General features: G+C 46.5%; 7 protein-coding genes across 7 annotated transcripts; 4 read left to right on the forward strand and 3 right to left on the reverse strand.

Annotated features, from left to right (window-relative positions):
* Positions 1 to 406: 406 nt before the first annotated feature.
* Positions 407 to 1233, forward strand: cyp4 (peptidyl-prolyl cis-trans isomerase; the record flags this gene model as incomplete). The annotated part of the gene is made up of 4 exons (XM_033570692.1): positions 407 to 467; positions 644 to 813; positions 881 to 987; positions 1050 to 1233. 4 exons carry the CDS (start codon positions 407 to 409, stop codon positions 1231 to 1233), a joined length of 522 nt encoding a protein of 173 aa, XP_033426724.1.
* Positions 1234 to 3632: 2399 nt separating this feature from the next.
* On the reverse strand, positions 3633 to 4578 carry CTR3 (high-affinity Cu transporter CTR3; the record flags this gene model as incomplete). Its single annotated transcript, XM_033570693.1, has 4 exons — positions 3633 to 3669; positions 3750 to 4059; positions 4126 to 4272; positions 4440 to 4578. The coding sequence occupies 4 exons, from the start codon at positions 4576 to 4578 to the stop codon at positions 3633 to 3635; spliced, it is 633 nt and encodes a 210-aa protein (XP_033426725.1).
* Positions 4579 to 8191: 3613 nt separating this feature from the next.
* On the forward strand, positions 8192 to 12676 carry ATNIH1004_006058 (uncharacterized protein; the record flags this gene model as incomplete). Its single annotated transcript, XM_033570694.1, has 3 exons — positions 8192 to 8692; positions 8753 to 10297; positions 10961 to 12676. The coding sequence occupies 3 exons, from the start codon at positions 8192 to 8194 to the stop codon at positions 12674 to 12676; spliced, it is 3762 nt and encodes a 1253-aa protein (XP_033426726.1).
* A 735-nt stretch (positions 12677 to 13411) lies between these two features.
* SKI6 (exosome non-catalytic core subunit SKI6) lies at positions 13412 to 14281 on the reverse strand (the record flags this gene model as incomplete). The annotated part of the gene is made up of 2 exons (XM_033570695.1): positions 13412 to 13916; positions 13983 to 14281. The coding sequence occupies 2 exons, from the start codon at positions 14279 to 14281 to the stop codon at positions 13412 to 13414; spliced, it is 804 nt and encodes a 267-aa protein (XP_033426727.1).
* A 369-nt stretch (positions 14282 to 14650) lies between these two features.
* On the forward strand, positions 14651 to 17750 carry ATNIH1004_006060 (putative DNA excision repair protein (Rad26L); the record flags this gene model as incomplete). The annotated part of the gene is made up of 2 exons (XM_033570696.1): positions 14651 to 14756; positions 14815 to 17750. 2 exons carry the CDS (start codon positions 14651 to 14653, stop codon positions 17748 to 17750), a joined length of 3042 nt encoding a protein of 1013 aa, XP_033426728.1.
* Positions 17751 to 18023: 273 nt separating this feature from the next.
* Positions 18024 to 18884, reverse strand: ssuA (RNA polymerase II subunit A C-terminal domain phosphatase; the record flags this gene model as incomplete). The annotated part of the gene is made up of 1 exon (XM_033570697.1): positions 18024 to 18884. The coding sequence occupies one exon, from the start codon at positions 18882 to 18884 to the stop codon at positions 18024 to 18026; it is 861 nt and encodes a 286-aa protein (XP_033426729.1).
* A 699-nt stretch (positions 18885 to 19583) lies between these two features.
* PNC1 (nicotinamidase) lies at positions 19584 to 20353 on the forward strand (the record flags this gene model as incomplete). The annotated part of the gene is made up of 2 exons (XM_033570698.1): positions 19584 to 19634; positions 19700 to 20353. 2 exons carry the CDS (start codon positions 19584 to 19586, stop codon positions 20351 to 20353), a joined length of 705 nt encoding a protein of 234 aa, XP_033426730.1.
* Between the last annotated feature and the right edge of the window lie 447 nt (positions 20354 to 20800).

Raw genomic sequence — 20800 nt, forward strand, 5'->3', positions numbered from 1 at the left:
CTCATGTAAGTAAGAATGATCCCCTGATGTATATGCCATCTGGGCATTGGCCTCCACGGACTGCCGGAGGAGGGTACGATTGGGCGAAGATGAACGAATTCCATGTTCTTCCATCGCCCCCTTATTTTACCTGTCGCCAACCAACCACATAGCGGCCTGAGGCCACTGTGCTGCGCTGATGGCAGAACCCGGCTGACGTAAGTGTGCCCCGCGCCGACACTCATAGAAAAAGTCTCGTGACCGCGCCCCACCGGTTGCCCCTCCAGCAACAATGTTCTCCCGAAGCCTGAGTTCAACAACAACCCCACTTCGCTCATCCATCTCTTCTCGTCCCCTCTTATCCTCCGTCCTCAATTGCAATCCCTCTTTCCTCTCTCTTCGCCCATTCCATCAAACCGCCGCAGCCATGTCTGAATTCACCAAGGCCTTCTTTGACGTTCAGTACGCCCCTGTGGGCACCAGCGCTAGTAAGTATCCCCCTTCTCTGTGGGTTATTACCATACTGGTGGGCTGGGGAAAGAGGTGTAATTACCCCTCCCGAGCCACCAATTTTTTTGCGGCAGGAGAGAGAGCCCATGGGCGAGATATACTCGCTCACCCAGGATAATTGTTCGTGGCTGACAATGTCCTCCAATGCTTCTAGCCCAGACGAAGCGTATCACCTTCAAACTTTACGAGAAGGATGTCCCCAAGACTGCTAGAAACTTCCGTGAGCTGTGCAAGAAACCCCAGGGTGAGGGTTACAAGGGCTCAACCTTCCACCGTATCATCCCCAACTTCATGCTTCAGGGTGGTGACTTCACTCGCCACAACGTATGTTTCTTTTCCTTTTTTCTTTAACATTTTAAATATCTATAGAGCTAATGGGCGTAATTGACAGGGTACTGGTGGTCGCTCCATCTACGGCGAGAAGTTCGCCGATGAGAACTTCATCCACAAGCACACCGGTCCGGGTATCCTCTCCATGGCCAACGCTGGTCCCAACACGTAAGTTTTACTGGACCCTGTGGTAATTTACTGTCTATAGACGTCTTGCTGACTCCCTTCAGAAACGGCTCCCAGTTCTTCATCACCACCGCTACTACCTCTTGGCTCGATGGCAAGCACGTCGTCTTCGGTGAGGTTACCGAGGAGTCGATGTCTGTTGTCAGAGACATTGAAGCTCTTGGCAGCAGCAGTGGCACCGTCCGCTCCGCCGTCAAGCCTACCATCGTTGACTGCGGTGAGCTGTAAATTGGTCCAGAGGGGAATTTTATTAACTGGAAAATGTGCCTGACAGCAAGAATGGGGAGACACTGGCTTACTCCCAAGGGGTGAGCTGTCGGGAGAAGTTCTTGCATGTGGTGTAATTTAGAGTGCCTACCAATATGACAGTGGTCCTACTCTTCTTGAGTTTCAATGTTGCTGTAGCTTGTATCTTGTAGCCTCCTTATCTCGCCCTGATGAGGCCAAGAATCTAGAATTGAGTGTGGACGATCAAAGCATTGGGTATGATGGATTTTCATATTTTTACATTGTATCAGAGAATGGCTCTACCCCTCTCCTGCGCGGCTCGCCGCTCACCGCTTCGGCAGACCCGCTCCTGGGGGTCTGCTACAGCTCAATTATAATTGCAGCTCAATAATAAAAAATTCATTATACTAAGTATATCTTATATTTGAAGCTATTCCCACCACACAAATGCCTAAATCAACCTACAAAGCCGAGGAGGAGATTATTCAGAAAGCTCTACACGTATACAATTAAAAAAAAAAAAAAAAAAAAAAAAAAAAAAAAAAAAAAAAAAAAAAAAAGAAAATGCGCGCGTGAATATTTTAAAACTTGCACGGGAATATGGAGTCAACTACCAACGCCTTTGTTTAAGAATCCAAGGAAAAAACAGCAGATCTACCCGGAAACGTACTAATCTACGCCTGGATCCTGCTCAGTATGATGCTTTATTTGATTATATTAATCGATACAATGATGCAGGCGCTCCACCAAGTATTAGTGCTATCCGAAAAGCTGCAAATGCAATTCTACGGAACAGTTATACAGATTCTTCAATAAGACCACCAGAAGTCTTAATAAATTAGCCATACCGATTTTTGAAGCAGCATGATTAATATTTTAAAGGAAAAAGACAAGTAACTGATATGGATTGTTACAATGCAGAGGATGCTGCATTAATTTCACAGTAGTATAATTATTTAAAGCTTTAAATTAAAGCAAAATCTCTGCAGGATGAAGATATATGGAATTTCGATAAAATAGGCTTTCAAATTGGACAGGGACGGGTTGAGACAATTGTGACTTAATATCCTACAAGAAATAATAATATTGCAGCGCGTCAACACGGATAACTGTAACCTCAATTAAATACGCAAATTCTATGGGTTATACTATAACTAAGGTTTAGTTGGAGGCATGGTACGACTCTACAAGTCTTCCAGATAACTATATTCTGGAGGTATCAGATTCAGGCTATATAAATAATATAATAGCGTATAGCTGGCTGCTTTATTTTAATTACTTTTCTACTAAGCGGTAGCTAGGCGAGTATTGGTTACTTTTAATGGACAACTCTGAGTTTTATCTAACTGTTAAATTTGTCCAATACTGCCAGAATTATAAGATTTTATTACTTACATTTCCACCTCACCTAAATCACCGGCTTCAACCACCTGATTCAGTTCCTTTTTAGCAGCTTAAAATGGCTTATGGCCAGGCAGTCAACGCAGTATCACGATTCCGCGGAGAAAGATATGATAAATTGGAGTTTTTATATAATATAGATGGTATGCACAAGCGAGCGTTTACTAAGCGTACAATCAAGACAGGGTGGCGGGAGGTAGGAATCTGGCCATGGGATCCTTCTCTTGTATTGTAGAAGCTTGGTGGGACAGCTGAAGAGGAAGAACCTTTAAAAATATATAATGGAGATTATATAATTGAGAATTTTGAAGATATTACTGTGTCCACAACTACTGCAACCACTACCACCACCACCACTACTACCACTGCTGCAGTGCAGAAAACACCGTCGCCACCACAAGAGGAAGAGAACAAAACCCCTACAACACTACGCTCGTTTAGGAAGGAGGTGATGATTTATCGGAGGTCAAAAATAAAGCTATCTCCTTCGGTTGATCGTCTGCTCCGTGGTGGGTTGACCCAGGCAGAAAAGTATGCAATGTCATCTGTTGCATTTGATAAAGCTTTAGCTTCAAAGAAAAGACCTTCTAATTCCACCACCCGAACACGCCGCTGGGTGCATATGGACGGTCTTATACATGCAAAGAATATTAATCGTTAAATTAAGAAGAAAAAATTCAAGGAAGCACAGAAGCGTTGGAAATCTACGCTTAGAAGGCATCAACGTGAGTCAAAAGCATTAATGGAGCGGAGTGCTAAAGATATTAATAAAGCCCCAACACCGGCTCCAGCAAGCGCTGAAAGGGACAAATCTGAAGATTTATGGTTCATAAATTAGAAGGTGATCGTAATATAACTTCATCTTTTCTTGAATAGGCAATTTTTGAGGTTTATTTTCAAGATAATGAATTTTTTATAATTGAGCTGTAGCAGAACCCCCAGGAGGTCTGCCGAAGCGGTGAGCGGTGAGCCTCGCAGGAGACGGGTATGTGTAGAAATTACCCACAACATTTGGTCACCGCCGTGGCATCATTCCTACTCATTCGTCAGTGGTTTAATAAACAGAAAAATAACAGATTAAAAAAAAAAAAAAAAAAAAAAAAAAAAAAACTTACTTGGATGTAACACCTCCCACCTCCTCCCAGGAAAACACCACAGATCCCAGAAACGCACCGATAAAGATACAAATAATAATATATCCATTGAAATACATAGCCAACAACATGACGAAGTATGCCACCGCAAACTGCAACATATGCAGCGCCGCACGCACGAGCTGCTCAATAGGCGTAGGTCGGACTCCATGCGGGGCGCATTGAATGGGCACTGGTACGGTGGTTATTGTTCCTGGTTTTCCTGTGTCGCTTCCACTGGTGTTTCCTCCGTTGGCGATTTGTTCCGCGGGAGGAGAAGATAGACTTGTTCCTGTAGAAACCCTTGTCAGATTTGTTTGATTTAATTATCAGGGGGTGGAGAAATAAGGAGACTGACGTAGTTGGGCCCTTCGAACAATAAAGGCATCGTATTCTCGACCGACTCGACGTAGAAATTCCAAAGTCATTACGAGTAAGATTACTCCGATACAGGAGCCTGCGAACATCCCGCGCGACGTGATGTGCCATGACTCGGCGAGGAAACCTATATAATTAGTGATTGTATTAAAGGGGAAATGGAGGGGGTATGTACATGCGTCGATTGTGTTCCAGTTCCATAACATCTATCGTTCTTGTTAGGATATCATATATGGATATTAGATAAACAATGGATTGATAGACGAACGGAGATTTTACAACTTCCTCCCATACTGTGACCTCCCATTCCCCCCATATCATGACCCATGCCTTCCATGCCATGCGACATTCCGGTGCCGGTGCTCATGGGAGCAGATGTCGTTGCTGTTCCCATGGTCATACTCATGTGGTCCATGTGGTCCATGTGGTCCATTTTGTTCGAATGGAATTAATAAGTAATAAAAACCGATACGAGAGAGGCGATATAAACAGAGAGACAGACACTGACACTGACACAGAGAGGTTTTATATGATGATTCCTACAATGGAATTAGCTCGAATGGCCTCATCTACAACAAACGTCCTACATTTTAGTCTTATTTTACCTTGACCTGCAACTAACAAATGAATATGATTGCTTGAGAAGGCATATGCCAAGAAGGTCCAAGAGGGGAATTGCGCACATTTCTCGTTCAGCTAACCCGCTTGGGAATTGGCGTCTCGTCTGTGTTTTACAATGTTGGACGCTTTTAATTCATGTACAGAGTCTTGTGTCCGAGGTCTTGGTGCCAAGACGTATTAAGCCAGTTTTAAGTAGTTAATAACTATTCTTCCGTAAAATTTACTGGAAGACGCGCGCTGCGCACGCTTAAGCCCTGAAATGATTTAAGGAAGTGGAATTGTGAAGGAAGATGTTATGTATTATTAAATTAAGTGTAATTTCAAAGGTGTAGTGGGCTAAATAGAGAATATGTTTAGTTTGCAGAAATAGAGCGAGTAGTGACAAAGCAGTTAAGGGTTAAATGCCTATTTTGATTGGGCAAGTATATCAACATACAATGTCTTTGTGGTCTCTGTGAACGTCGTTCCGGTATAGGAGAGTTTATTTGGCGTGACGATTCAACTTCATCAGCTGTTTCTGTCCAAGTTATCCGAATGTCTTCATCGTCATTTGGGGCTGTGGATTCAAGTCCTTATGATAACGTTGGGCTAGAGTAGGCGAGTCGTCATGAAGTGTGGTATTAGTGACTATGTCTAGGAAATAAGCTGACTTTAAGTCGCCGAAGAATTTGGGGGCATGTTATTGAAGAGGTTGGGTAGCAACTTAGCAAAACCTATTAGGCTTCTCTCTGGCAGAGTAAATATAAAGGAAGATAGGAGGGGGACAAGTGTGTATAGTAAATAAAGAAAAAAGGCTATTTTAGATAGGGATCATCTGAGGGGTTCTCTTAATTAAATTTTAATTAAACTATGTGCATATAGGGATATGAAAATAAGCATGTTAGAAATGTAAAGGAGGCTCTATTGCAGCGGTGCCTTAACCTTCTCTGCGCCACCTCTCTGGACACCTCCCGTGCTCACCTGGCACAGGCCCCCGCTCCTTCACGCCAGACTACGCAATTCCGTATTGTTGATTTATCTGCTCCGTGACAGTAGGTGACCCTGGCCCCTGTCTACAAATATAAATGTTCTTCAGACAACGGCCCAATGTTCTGGCTGCGTGTTATAACTTGATCATGGTTGTACACAGTAGCCTCTTCCTGGGCCTATTTTATTTTACCCCCTTGGCGGCAGAATCTACTACCTGAAACTGCACGAGCAGGCGCCCATTTTATTTATAAATCCGCCACTGGCACGCTTGCTCTTGTCTCCCCCACCTCTGCCTCGTAGCCTTGCATCCAGACACCAGTACAGCCCTTGCATTGTAGTTCCTTGCGCAATTCACGCCGCACTTCGGTCGGAATTGGGCATGCCATAAGCAAGTGCTTAGGTGATTAGTAGTTTAGACTGTGCCCGCATCGCCCGGAGTCTCGCACGTTGATATGATTGAGATACTTGTTAATTCTCCCCGTGTGCACTTGCATAAGAACTGAGCTCGTTGCCTTCCGTAGCCTTCTCCAGTAGTTCAAGACCTTCCTATCTGTTACGCTGCCATGCTTTAGCCCACTTATTTTTTGACGCCTAATTTTACGGGCCCTGTGTACAGCACCCGAATATGACTAGCACCTCTCCGTTGCAATTAGGACTAGTAGCCATTTGTATGGTGAAACCAAGCAAGTCACACGGCAGTGTTCTGGCGGCAGAAGATGACAGATTTTATATTTGCGAGTGGAGTAAATAGTCGGTTGAAGTGGTGGCAAGGTAGGCCAGGATAACGCATCGTTCTATACAAATCTTGCCATATAGAAGGTTGTCTATTGAGTGTTTAGCATTGATTTTAGTCCCATGCTTATCAATCATTCTCTTGGCCATTAATGAGTCTCCTCTCTTGCTACTCTTGACAGAGGTGGACCGCTGTCATTCATATAATTGAGGGATACTATACAGAGACTAAGCTTTTTTGCCCTGCTAGAATAATCTTTCCCATATCCAAATCTGTCTCTCTATAGATGTCCAGTTAATATCAATACTTTTAAAGCGCACTGTAAGATCGCGTTGAGGACAGGCACCATAATCGTGGTATCGTCTAACATTACTCCGTTAAGCAGGCTACTTTGCAATGTGCAACATTTTGGCTTTTAGTTTTATTTCCCAGTGTAAGTTAGGTTGTGAAACTAGGTCTTGTTGTAAAGGGCTAGAGCCCGTTCGACCTCACGGGCCAATGTCCCTATTACCCCTGTTGTCCCTACTGTCCCTATTGCCCCTGTTGGCCCTGTTGGCACCTTTGGCCCATCGGGCCTCGATCCATATCACGTGACTCCTCGACTTGTTTCACCGCTCATTTTCCTTTTCCTTTTTCCCTTCTTCAACGATTCCTCTTTGTACATAACCTATCATAGGTTCTACGGGTTCAGCCCTTGACACTTGTTCCGTATTCTTGTGCATAGCTTCGTAGTTTAGCATTATGCTTCACACGATTAAGTGATGAATACAGGCTGGTGGCTGTCTATTATATACGTTTCTATTCCACTACTTAAGGGAGACCTAGTTCATTAGGTTGGGCTGATACAAGTGGTGGAACGTCCGTCATGGATGGGGATAGGGCTAAATAGAGATGGCGTACGTGCGCAGCTGAAAATACTAGTGAGCCTATTATATGGTTTGTTCCCATAAATGAAGGTGTTAAAAGGCATTCATTATTAAGAGGGTTAAAAGTTATCTTAAGGCAATAGATGCCACCGAGGATCCTAGTTTTGGAATTACCAATTGTTAGCTTGCGAGACAGGTATCCCACAGCGTGTTTTGTATAGGAGAGAGAGAAAAACGGGGGGTAGCGTGCGCTTTTAACAGGCGGTGTAGATTGCACTACCCAGCCTACATAAACCAGAATAATCCTAAAATGCTGCTTTGAGAGTGGCGAGATGCTGACAGCAAGAGGATTGTTGACAGCTAGCCAGATGTTCCTGGTTTGCATTAAAAACTGTTACGGAAATATGGTATCGGCTCGGGCCGACAGTGAGCGCGAATAGTATTACGTTGTTGCTCACCTAACCATGGAACATTTCCACCCTGGATCATGGGAACCTTGGTTCCAGGTATCAAATAACGCAAGTAAACAAGAGCCTTTGTAGGATTTTTGGGCTACGTATTTAAGGTATATTTTCTGTTAAGTAGCCTCCTGGATAACAGAGAAAGTAATCAAGCTTGGACTTCCTCAATGTGCACCATAATTATGTTGGTTTAAGATAGGCGATTATATGTTGTAACTAGTTCCATAATTAACTACCCCTCATACCGTGGTCATTCAGCCGTGCCAACACATTTACAAGGAGAACTAGTTATTATGAAAATAGAACATCCCCTATCTTTCACTAGAAAAGAAAGCAACAAAAATTGAACATAAAGATCAAGAATTGACAAGTTTGGAACAGTGTGAATAATTCAGGATGCCCCAGCATACATCTAAATGGAGAAACCATTTTCTTAAGACATTTCACACACCTAAGACATCCAAGAACGCGAACCTCCGGCCAGCCCAAGAGGGATCCTCTACCAGTAGTCATGCTATCCAAACAACCCAGCTGGAGAATGCCTCTATACCACAAGACTTGTGGCAGGCTGCCTATGACCAGCTCGAGGAGAAGGAGCAGGCTATCCTGTCGAAAATACAGGTTCCAAACCCACCAAACAAAGACGACACGAATTACTCACAGACAAAAGTTGTAATAGACAAGGTTATTCAGATGACAAAAGAGCAATATGAGGAATACCAACGGGGCGGTTTAAAAATTCGACAGTCAACCGGAGAAGATATTAATATCCGAAAAATATCACAGCAAATTATCAGTGCTGCTTTGTCGTTTAAGGACATTGTTAGTGCAGTTGCAGCTTTTGATCCCACCAATCATGCAGCAAGCACTTGGGCTGTTGTCTTACTTGGATTAACCGTATGATACTGTGAAGATAATTTATTATAGAGCATGGCTAACTTGTACTCTTAAATATAGATAACAAAAAACCGTCAGGACTTGCGAGATGCCTTGTTGAAATCTTCAGAGTACTTAGCAGATGTCCTTGCACGATGTGCCTACATTGAAAAGAACTTCTACCACAAGGGATCTGGGATAGACAGCAAAATAAGAAGTCCAATAATCAGAGTTTATAAAGCCATCCTCTATTATACAGCAGAAGTGATGACTGCTCAAAAGCCTGGTATGGGAAGGCGTGTACTGGACAGTGTCACTACAATCGCCAACCAACCTCTCACAACTCTTCAATCTTCTGTTAAGGAGGAAGAGCAATACTTGTACCAGTGGGTCCAGTTAGACCAACATCTCCACCGCAAAGAAGAAGCCGAGCGCCTCTTAGCTCAAATTGATAAGGTGGAAGCATCAGTCCTAAATCTTATTCAGAATTTTAATTTTCTAAACCTGCACATTGCGGAAGGAGCATTTTATGACTCATATTTAAATCAACATGAAGATATGTGCCTTCCGGACACCCGAACTGACCTTCGTTACCAAATCGCAGAGTGGGCGGAATCATCTGATGGTAAATGTATATTTTGGTTAAATGGTATGGCAGGAACAGGAAAGTCTACCATTGCCCGAACAGTCGCGCAATCTTTTAAAGAGAAGGGCCAACTAGGTGCTAGCTTCTTCTTTAAAAGAGGCGAAGTAGACCGTGGCAATGCAAAAAGATTTATCTCAACTATCGCAAGACAGTTAGTGACCAACCATCGGCAACTGGTGCCTGGTGTCTTAAAAGCAATTGAGAATGACCCAAATATTTCGGCAAAGTCTCTCAAGGAACAATTTGATAAACTTCTTCTTCAGCCACTACTTAACCTGAATCCGAGTCAAATTACAACTACAGTAATTGTGATTGATGCACTGGATGAGTGTGAACAGGAATACGACATCCGAGTTATACTTCAATTCTTACCGCAGTTGCAGAAGTCCAATGCTATGCGCGTGCGAATATTCTTAACAAGCAGACCTGAACTTCCCATCCGTTTTGGCTTTCAGCAACACAATGAGCATCAGGACTTGATTCTCCATGAGCTTCCCACGCCGGTGATTGAACATGACATACGTCTCTTCCTAAAGGACAGAATCCTAAAGATAAGAAACGAGCGTTTAATATCCTCTGATTGGCCTGGAAATGAGGCAATAGAAAAACTGGTTGCCATGGCTGTTCCTTTGTTTATTTTTGCAGCCACTATATGCCGCTTTATTGGAGATAGAAGATTCCGGCCGGAAAAACGTCTTGCAGCTGTTCTCCAAGACCAAGCCGTAACATCGGCATCGCGGATGGATAGAACATATCTTCCAGTACTAAATCAAATACTTGCTGATGAGAATGAGAATGAGAGTGAAATTAAGCAACTTCTGCAGGAGTTTCAAGATACAGTTGGGGTTATTATCCTCCTTGCGGCTCCTCTTTCAGCAACTGCTCTTGCGCAGCTGATTAACATGCCGGATGGCGATATTAGTAATCGATTAGATGCATTTCATTCAGTTCTCAGTATACCAGAAGATATAAATGCGCCAGTCCGAATTTTGCATTTATCATTTCGGGATTTTCTTGTTAACACGCGAACCGTCTTCCATGTGGACGAGGAAGAGATACACAGGAAAATAGCTTATCATTGCATTCGCATTATGAATATTTACCTCAAACACAATATCTGTGGTTTACCGAGTTATGGAATACAGCGTGCAGATATTAACAGCCAAGCTGTTAGCCAATACCTTACAGCAGAGCTCCGATACACCTGTCGCTATTGGGCGCATCATCTGGAGAAGAGCAAGATTCTGGATAATAATTATATTCTTACTTTCTTGGAAAATCATTTTCTTCATTGGCTGGAAGCAATGAGTTTAATGGGGTATATATCGGAGGTAGTTGGTATTATAAATACAGTCCTGTTCAATATAAAGGTATATATCAGGACACTCCACATCTCATATATATACTAACATAAAAGAGTTTAGAACAATTCGGATTCCAAAATTTTGGAGTTTTTGCATGATGCGAAACGATTTGTTCTTAAAAATCTACAAATTTGCAATACTGCTCCGCTTCAGCTTTACTGCTCTGGACTAATATTCTCACCACGGATGTCAACTATCAGAAGAGGATTTACGAAAGAAATTCCCAGGTGGATATATCTAGTACCACAAATGGAAGACAAATGGCATGCAGATTTACAGACACTTGGAGGCCATTCAGGTTCTGTTATATCCATGGCCTTCTCGCCGGACGGTCAGATACTGGCCTCAGGCTCCAATGATGGCACAGTCAGGCTGTGGGATGTTAAAACATGCACAGAGCAGCATATACTACTGCACATATTCGAGGACCATAAATATTCAGTTCGAGCGGTGGCATTCTCCCCGGACGGTCAGATACTAGCCTCAGGCTCTGATGACGGCACAGTCAAGCTGTGGGATGTTAAAACATGCACAGAGCAGCATATGCTAAAGCAGATATTCAGGGACCATAAATATTCAGTTCGAGCAGTGGCTTTCTCCCCAGACTGTCAGACACTAGCGTCAGGCTCTGATAATGGCATAGTCAAGCTATGGGATATTAAAACACGCATGGAACGAAACACATTTGACCATCAATATTCAGTTCAAACAATGGCCTTCTCGCTGGATGGTCAGACACTGGCATTGGGCTTTGAAAATAATACAGTAAAGCTTTGGGATATTAAAACATGCACGGAGCAACATACGCTTAAAGGTCATTTAGGTTCTGTTGAAACTGTGGCCTTCTCCCCGGACGGTCAGACACTAGCCTCAGGCTCTAAGGATGAGACAGTTAAGTTGTGGGATGTTACAACGTATACAGAAAAGTACACGCTTAAGTGCCATTCTTTACTTCTGACTGTGGCCTTCTCCCCGGACGGTCAGACACTAGCCTCGGGCTCCAATGATACGACCATTAAGCTATGGGATACCAAGACTGGCATGGAACAGCACACGCTTAAGGGCCATTTAGGTTGGGTTGTAACTGTGGTCTTCTCCCCGGACGGTCATACACTAGCCTCAGGCTCTAATGATAAGACAGTTAAGCTGTGGGATATTACAACACATACAGAACAGCATATACTTAAGGGCCATTTATATTCAGTTAAAACCATGGTCTTCTCCCCGGATAGCCAGATACTGGCCTCAGGCTCCTATGACGACACAATTAAGCTGTGGGATGTTAAAACAAGCACAGAAAAGTACACGCTTAAGGGTCATTTACGTTGGGTTCAGACTGTGGCTTTCTCCCCGGACAGTCAGACATTGGCCTCAGGCTCCGAAGATGGCATAGTTAAGCTATGGAATGCCAAGACTGGCATGGAACAGCACACGCTTAAAAGCCACTTAGATTGTATCCAAACTCTGGCCTTCTCACCAGACAGTCAGATACTAGCCTCGGGCTCTAATGATACGACCATTAAGCTATGGGATACCAAGACTGGCATGGAACAGCACACGCTTAAGGGCCATTTAGGTTGGGTTGTAACTGTGGCATTTTTGCCGGACGGTCAGACACTGGCCTCAGGCTCTGAAGATTGCACGGTCAAGCTGTGGGATGTTAAGACCGGAACCATTTATAGGACTATACCTACAGAGGAACCTATTAGTCGCTTAAGCTTTTCTAAGCAAGACCGATATCTGGATACGAATTTAGGTCCTCTTGACATTCAGTATCAGGGTGATAGTTATCCTCAAACTTCATATCATCCTACCCCTCAAGCATCCCTGGTAAATGAATGGGTGGTTTTCAATGGTGAAAAGGTCTTGTGGCTTCCTTTTGAATATCGCCAACCAAATTGCCTGGCCATTAAAGATGGTATCCTTGCTCTTGGCTTATATTACGGACAGGTTTATATTATAGGGTTTTCCACACCTATAAGAGGGCCTGGATAACTGGGCATTCTGTATTTTCTTAGTTGACTAGGAACGGTCGAGGAATTTCTATCTGGTGCTAAGTAAGAGTGGCAGATTGCTACTAGTTCTAGCCTCTCATATTCCATAGGCCGCACGCCTAGATGTCAATGATCAGGAAATGGAAGCGTGGAAGCAGGCTTCAGGGACGTGCCCTTGTAGGGAGCTTCCAATTTGAACCATATCAACCCGAGAGACTCAAGAGTACCGCTGTATTCTTACTAGGAAACAAGAAGAAGCTGTACAGTGGTGGTGGCACCAGCTTCCGGAACCTCTGTACAAATAGATTTATCAGGGTCTTGGTTTTTATCCTATCGCGATTCAATCATGATCCTATGCACGTACCTGTTGATCCGATGTTTGTCCATACTGTTATTGTATAGTAGGAGAGTCCCTGCAGACAGTTTGCTTTTATTTTATTTTTGCGTTTAATGTGTGCTCGCTTAGCATACTTATCCTTGACAGTATCTGAAACCAACAATGGCTATGTCTTCTGCCACACCAATTTGAGCGAATGTTCGCAGACTCAAGGATTGGAACCGAGTGTTTATGGGGTCCGTAAAAATTATGGATGACTGCATTTACATTAAATTCATCAAGTTCAGAGTTCTACGGTCTTTGTCACGCCCAACACCTTGAATCGTAAGGGTATAAACATGCTTTTCAGGCCAGCAGCCAAAACAAACCATTCACCAGAAGTAGAGATCCCAACCCTCGCTATAATCGGTTCGATCCTTTGATCACCCCCTCCAGGATCTCCCGGATTTGCTTGCACCCGTCGATTCCCACGGCCAGCATCGTCTCGATGTACGTGCAATGCACTTTTGAGTCCATGTTCAACATTGTAACCTTCATCTCCTCCTCGTCCTCCATGGCATTCTCCCCCACCGGCACCGACGTCGTGGTTCCCACCGTAAGGAACGGCAGCTCCTGTTCCTCAGGCAGGGACAAATCCAGAAGCGGATCCAGGAAGTCATTGCGAGGATCTCGCGGCGTCGATGCACTCCCACTCATGCCTGCCGTGCAGCCACAGAGTAGACCCGGCATCGGGATCCCTGCGTCCACTAAGGCCAGGGTGCATGCATTGATAGCGGCCGCCAGGAGAGATCCGTCCGCGGACAGAACGGAAACGTGGATGCTGATCGTGCTGTGTGGGTACAGGTATGTGTGAAGGTGCGATTGAAAGGTGGATCGAAGTGTCGTTGCAATTCGGGATGATTGTCTATAAGATTTTGGTGAGTATTCCCTCTTCTTCTTCATGAACTTCTTTCTTTAATAAAGTACGAACTTGTCGCTTCCACCTGCTCTTCTCTTTCGATCAACCCCTGCGAAACCGGCAACGTTGACATCAACCTCTACCACTGCACCCGAAGACCCTGCAGCACCCCCAGTGGCATCGCCACGACGTCCCTCGGCTGGTCCATGAACCGAACACATAATAGCCGTGTTGCCCATCGCCAGGTAAGATGACCCGGAGCTGGCAGGGTTCGTCGAGATCTGCGCTTGTAGCAGACGTAGTTCGTTCCAGCGGCGGCCGTCCAGCCGTAGCTTGGTGAGAGGGTACGTAGTCGATGTATCGAGAGGCATAGTGATCGTAGATTATCGTTCAATCCTCAGTAGATGTGAATATGTAGGGAAACTCCCCGCACTCTGCTCACTGGGCTTTGTAAGATTATGCTGGAGGGAGAGATATTCGCTGTCACGCAGTCACAAGCTTAAAAAATTAAACTGGAAATTTAGTACCAATAGCTGTACTGAAAATATTATCCAGAATGTTTAGGAATGGAGCAATGACGGAAATGAAGTGCAAGTGACGGCAGAGAAAACGTTGCGGTGACAAAATCAATTTCAGCTCTTTTCCGCATTGGGCAATTCGCACGTCTTCATCGCCTCCGCATCTTCCCCCCTTCTCCCCTCTCTCTTTCTCTCCCTCTATCCACTTGTCCATCAGCTGAGATGGGGTCAGGATGGGAGCTAGAAAACTCGGATGCGACCACGGTCGACTCCGATGATGACGATCTCGACGTTGCGCGTCCGTCCAATTCACGGCCCCTCGCCAGAAGTGTGTCTCCGCATGCACTTTGAGGGAATATACTATCCTAACATCTATGGACTTATAGGCACCAGTCGTACGTCAGTGTCAGAAAAGAAATTGCCACCTCCGAAGACCGAAACATCGACGCCGATCAAACAACCGTCCTCTCCTCTCGATAAGAAGACGCCGATGGTGGACTTGGTTGCACAAAGCGACAGTGACGATGCGTCCTTTAACGATGGAGAGGCCGCCTACCAAGAGTTCAAGAACCGCAAAGCGCAGAAACGAAAACGGAACTCTGCTGGTGCACGCAAAGCCAAGACTCCCCAGATGACTCGTCCGGATTCCTTCGTCGGTAGGCGTCCTAGAAAGGATACAAAGATCTACCAGCCACGACGCCCCTGGAGGGAATACGATGAAGAGGTGCCTTCCGAGGATGAGCTGATGGAATACACTCTTCCGGATTATTTGCAGAAACGCAGAGCCAGGTTCGACCGCAGGATGGACCATCTCAAGCAATCAGGATTGAAGTTGCCACCGGGTTTTGACCAGGTAGACTTCTCCGACGATGAACGGCTGGAGTTCTTGAAAGAACGACCTGCCTTTAAGAACTTGAAGCCATGCAGTCCCTACAAAGATATCACGCTTCCCTACTCGCTAGGCCTGATACCTGCTCCCATTGCGCAGTGGCTGCGCCAGTACCAGGTCGACGGCGCTGCGTTTCTGCATGAACTTTTTGTTTACCAAAAGGGTGGAATCCTGGGTGACGATATGGGGCTGGGAAAGACAGTACAGGTGATCGCTTTCCTCACCGCTGCATATGGAAAAACGGGCGACGAACGGGATGCAAAGCGGATGCGGAAGATCAGACGGAACGGCCAGGACCAGTGGTATCCACGAACGCTGATCGTGTGTCCTGGCACATTGATCCAGAACTGGATGTCAGAATTTGTTCGGTGGGGCTGGTGGCATGTCGATACGTACCATGGAGAAAATAAGGAGCTGGCGCTGCAGGCCGCAAGGTCCGGGCGAGTCGAGGTTCTCATCACGACGTATGGCACGTACCTTCACAACAAGGACGCCGTGAATATGGTCGACTGGGACTGTGTGATTGCGGATGAGTGCCACACTATCAAGGAGCGACACTCAGAGACCACGAAAGCGATGAACGTCGTCAATGCGCTTTGTCGGATTGGCTTGACCGGCACGGCGATTCAGAATAAATACGAGGAGCTTTGGACTCTACTGAACTGGACCAACCCTGGCAGGTTAGGCCCGGTGACTGCCTGGAAGCGTACAGTCTCCGAGCCTCTGCGGATCGGCCAGTCGCATGACGCCACTCTGTACCAGCTCAGCAAGGCTCGCAAGACAGCCAAGAAACTGGTGGAGAACTTGCTTCCTCAGTTCTTCCTCCGGCGCATGAAGACCTTGATTGCTGACCAGCTTCCCAAGAAGATCGATCGCGTTGTCTTCTGCCCGCTGACCGAGACCCAGGCGGACGCCTACGAGAACATCCTAAACAGCGACATGATCGCCTATATCAAATCTGCCTACGATCTGTGCCACTGCAAATCGGGCAAGAAAGCGGGCTGGTGCTGTCAGCAGAATCTGCCCTCCGGAGGCCGCTGGCAAAGCTATGTGTTTCCCGCCATCGCCGTCCTGCAGAAACTAAGCAACCACCTGGCGATTCTGATCCCACAGGGGGTGGATTCCCACGAGAAGCAAGAGAAGGATAAGGACATGCTGGAAATTGCCGTCCCAGACCAATGGGAGCAGCTCTACCGCACGAGGGATTCTATCGTCAACTATGCCAACCCGGAATTCTGCGGCAAGTGGAAGGTCCTCCGACGTCTGCTCAAATGGTGGCACGCCAATGGCGACAAAGTCCTGGTCTTCTCCCACAGCGTGCGGCTGCTGAAGATGTTGCAGATGCTATTCCACTATACGAGTTACAACGTGAGCTACCTAGATGGGTCCATGAGCTATGAGGAGCGCGCGAAATCCGTGGATGAGTTCAACTCGGACCCTCGTCAGTTTGTGTTTCTGATCTCCACGCGATCTGGCGGTGTCGGGCTGAACATCACGTCCGCTAATAAAGTCGTCGTCGTCGATCCCAACTGGAACCCTTCACATGATCTCCAGGCGCAAGACCGGGCGTATCGCATTGGCCAATCGCGAGATGTGGAAGTATTCCGACTGATCTCCGCCGGGACTATTGAAGAGATTGTCTACGCGCGACAGATATACAAACAGCAGCAGGCCAACATCGGGTACAACGCCAGCTCTGAGCGACGGTATTTTAAGGGAGTGCAGGAGAAAAGGGACCAAAAGGGGGAAATCTTCGGCTTGAACAATCTCTTCGAATTCCAAAACAACAACATCGTCCTCCGAGACATTGTCAACAAAACCAACGTTGCCGAAAGCCGAGCCGGCGTCCAAGTCATGGACATCGACATAGACGAAGTCGACATTCCGGAAGACTGTTCAGAGACCAAAATCAAAACCCAAGAGGACGAAGTTATGAGCCAACTCGCGGCCATGATCCGCGGCGAGGCAGAGGCCGAAAATGACGCCCCCAAACAATCCTCCACCACGGCAGTATCCAAAAAACACGACCCAATCCAGGCGATCCTCGCCGGCGCCGGCGTAGAATACACACACCTCAATAACGAAGTCATCGGATCATCCAAAGTCGAAGAACAACTCAGTCGACGAGCCCAGATGGCCGGCGAGAGCCTGGGAGATTGCCATGTTTTTGCACACTCATCCCAGGATGGACTCCGCGAGGGCGGAGCTGAATCGGAACCCTCCCTGTGTGGCAGAGATGGCCAGGTCATTCGCTTCAAACATCGTCCGCCGCTGGACGTCATGAAACGTCAGTTCTGCAGCATGGCGCGGCGGTTTGGGTTTCCCGATGCTACGGAGTTTGCTCTCGCGGTGGAGGGTATGACGCAGGCTCAGAGACGTGATTGTCTTGAGAGATGGTATCGTGAACGACGGGAGTGTCTATTAGGGGATTAATTATGGCTTGGATATTTTTTGGTTTTTTTTGTTTGTTTTCTTGATACCCATATGTATGGTTTGGATTATTGTTCTTTAATACTATCCACTGCTTATCCCTTAATTGATTAATCCAATCTATATCTACACTTCCTACCCATAAGACACAAGGTCTTCAAGGTCAGCTCCGTTAGACTATTAACGGTGACTATCATCCACACAAGGTGGGTTGAGTAATATACTGGTAATACCATGAAGGTCTAGTGATATAGTATACCAGATAACTTTACAAGGTCATAACCAGGCTAACGTCCATAATGCCGGTAATGTCGGCCACTTCTCCTGCCACGACGCCAGAATCTCCGGTACCTTCTCATCAAAGCTCTTCCGGGCCTCCCCGGTACCATTCTCCCAGCCCTCGGTCCCATTCGCTTTGCGCTCCTGGATAGCTGCTTCGTTGAGCCGATTCGCGAGCTCTAGGATGGCTTTTCCTCCCACCAGAGCCTCCTCGTGATTATCTTTGATGTCGACGTTGAACACGTGCACGGGTCGGTTCAGCGACGATCCTTTATTCATTAGATCATCGACGACGGCATCCCAACACCTCTCTTCGCAGGTGATGATGACATCGACCACGCCTCCCTCGGTGCCCAGGGCGCCTTTGTCACCCTTTGAGACGTGATCCACCCGGGGCATGCCGGGCACCCAGTCCTGGAATCGCTCCGGGCCCCATTTCAGGTTCCGGTTGCGTTCGAGCATGTTCAGCAGCCCATTGTTACGGTACAGTTTCTCGTCCTTGGACAGGAGCTCATCATACATCTGGGAATACGAGGTCGTGTTGAAATTGTAGACATTAGGTTGGTTGATGGACGGTCCCGGTAATCGGACCAGGGATCCCGTGCCAAAAGAGATAACAGGAAAAGGCGATGGAGCCGTGGATAGACGGAGATGAGCCTCCATCGAACGGTTCTGATTCGATGCACATACCGTGCAAAATCGAAGTTTGTAGGAGTCTGATTGCTCCAACGGTGTCTCCTTTTCCAACACCTCCTGAGTAGCTTCGCTGACGGTAGACTCTGGAGGGGGAGGGGGAGGAGGAGGTGGGGGATCAGGGGTCGCAGTGCCCGCACTGGAAAGTCGTGGATCATAGGCCATGTTGCATGGATGGATATGTAGACAAGAGGGATTGAATCAACAAAGGGTTGGTTTAAGATAGTGGAAACAATCAAGGAGGTTGGAAACTGTGTTCACTAGGTCCCTGTAATGACTAACGCGGGTTAGCATGACTGCAGAGATATATGAATAGCTCGAAAAAATAGAAGACGGCTGGCTGCAAAATTCAGATATAAAAAAAGCGTATATGATAAGTTTATCCGCATCGTATAACTCGGACAGCTCCAATAATAAAGAATCATCATAGAACTGCATCAATGGAAAGGGTAGTGGAGTGGGTAAAATCTTACTTTGAACGACCCTCGCATTATCTGCAGTGTTTCTACTTGAGGAAAGAATGCAGCCAGCGTGGTGAAGTTGAGGGCCGCAGCCCTGCAGAGTGAGAGAGTGCAGAAGTTTTCCAGCGTCGGTGTTTCGGTGGGAGCTTTTGTGGTCACGCCGCTGAGTCAGCAAGAATAGGCTAGCCGCTTTGGGTGATGCCAAGGAGAGCTGAATAAATGACGTTTTGGATGTGATTATGCAGCGCAGCCTATCTCTCCACAGTCCAGCCGCTTTGATCATGGATCATCGAGAATGCGCTTCGGAAGCTCAGTAGCATCCAACTGATGTATTTTTTTGTCTAATCAGAGTGACAGTCTTGTTGAGATAAATACACTTGCACCACCCTCGAAGTCCTTCCCAATGAAAGCAGCTCTGGTGGTGGTGGATATGCAGGAGGACTTCTGTCCACCTGTACGTGTTACCTAGCTAGCGTACTAGTGTATATACTACCATTATGGCCTGCTAATTCCTGCCAGAATGGGCCTCTCGCAGTATCTGAGGCTCGCTCGCTCGCGCCAATCATCAATTCACTTCTAGCACATCCAGGCTTCGTGACTCGCGTCGCAACGCAGGACTACCACCCTTCGAATCATATCTCGTTCGCTCATAACCATCCCGGGCCCAACAACCGTCCCTTTGAAAGTGTAGTCGACATGGTCAATCCGGCCCCCGGCAAGCAGAATGAGACCAAACCCCAGAGACTCTGGCCTGCTCACTGCGTTCAAGGAACCAAGGGCGTCGATATCATTCCCGAGATTGACACCAGCTCCATCGACCTGTATGTGAAGAAAGGAATGCATAGCCAGGTGGAAATGTACTCCGCGTTTGCGGATGCATTCGGGAATAACGATCCCGCAGTGACGTGCAAGTCGGTGGATGCGGACCTCGCGTCTTATTTGACCGAAAAGGGAATCTCAGCTGTCTTTGTGGTTGGGTTGGCGGGGGACTTCTGCGTCAAGCACACTGCTATCGGTGCTGCGAAAGTCGGGTTCCGGAGCTACGTCCTTGAGGATGCGACGAGATGTATCGATGCCGGCTTCGGATGGGAGGAAGCTAAGAAGGAATTAACGGCTGCGGGCGTTTCCATTATTCGAACTGATGGGTCGGAGATTGCCGGTTTGGCTGGGTGATTGAGCTGCAGTATGCTAGATGAGGTATGCGGAGTTTATGGTTATAAAAATGGACGTAAATATTGTCATTCGCCTCTATAACCCATATGTACGGAGTATATGGAGTAAAACTCGATTCACAACACAGAAGATAAGTCTGATTAACCAATAGTGCTAATGCATTAGTCTACGCCACATTGCATGTTGGCAATGCAGGGTGATCGACAGACCCATTAGTAGTACCGTAGTAGAACCATATCGTGTTCTGCTCCTTTACATTCGATTTGAAGGCATTCGAGTCCACCACGTGTAGAGAGCCTCTTGCTACATGCACCGACAACAGGACCATACTCATAGTCCTGGACCCTAGGATCATACTCCAATTGTCATCGGGGCGGGTCCTTTCATTTACGATCGCACCCGTCCGTCGTCATCCCCGACCGCTTCATCGCCGGACCCAATCCTACA

Source organism: Aspergillus tanneri, assembly GCF_003426965.1.
Source record: "Aspergillus tanneri strain NIH1004 chromosome Unknown AapTan_4_pilon_pilon_pilon, whole genome shotgun sequence".
Classification (NCBI taxonomy): Eukaryota; Fungi; Ascomycota; class Eurotiomycetes; order Eurotiales; family Aspergillaceae; genus Aspergillus; species Aspergillus tanneri.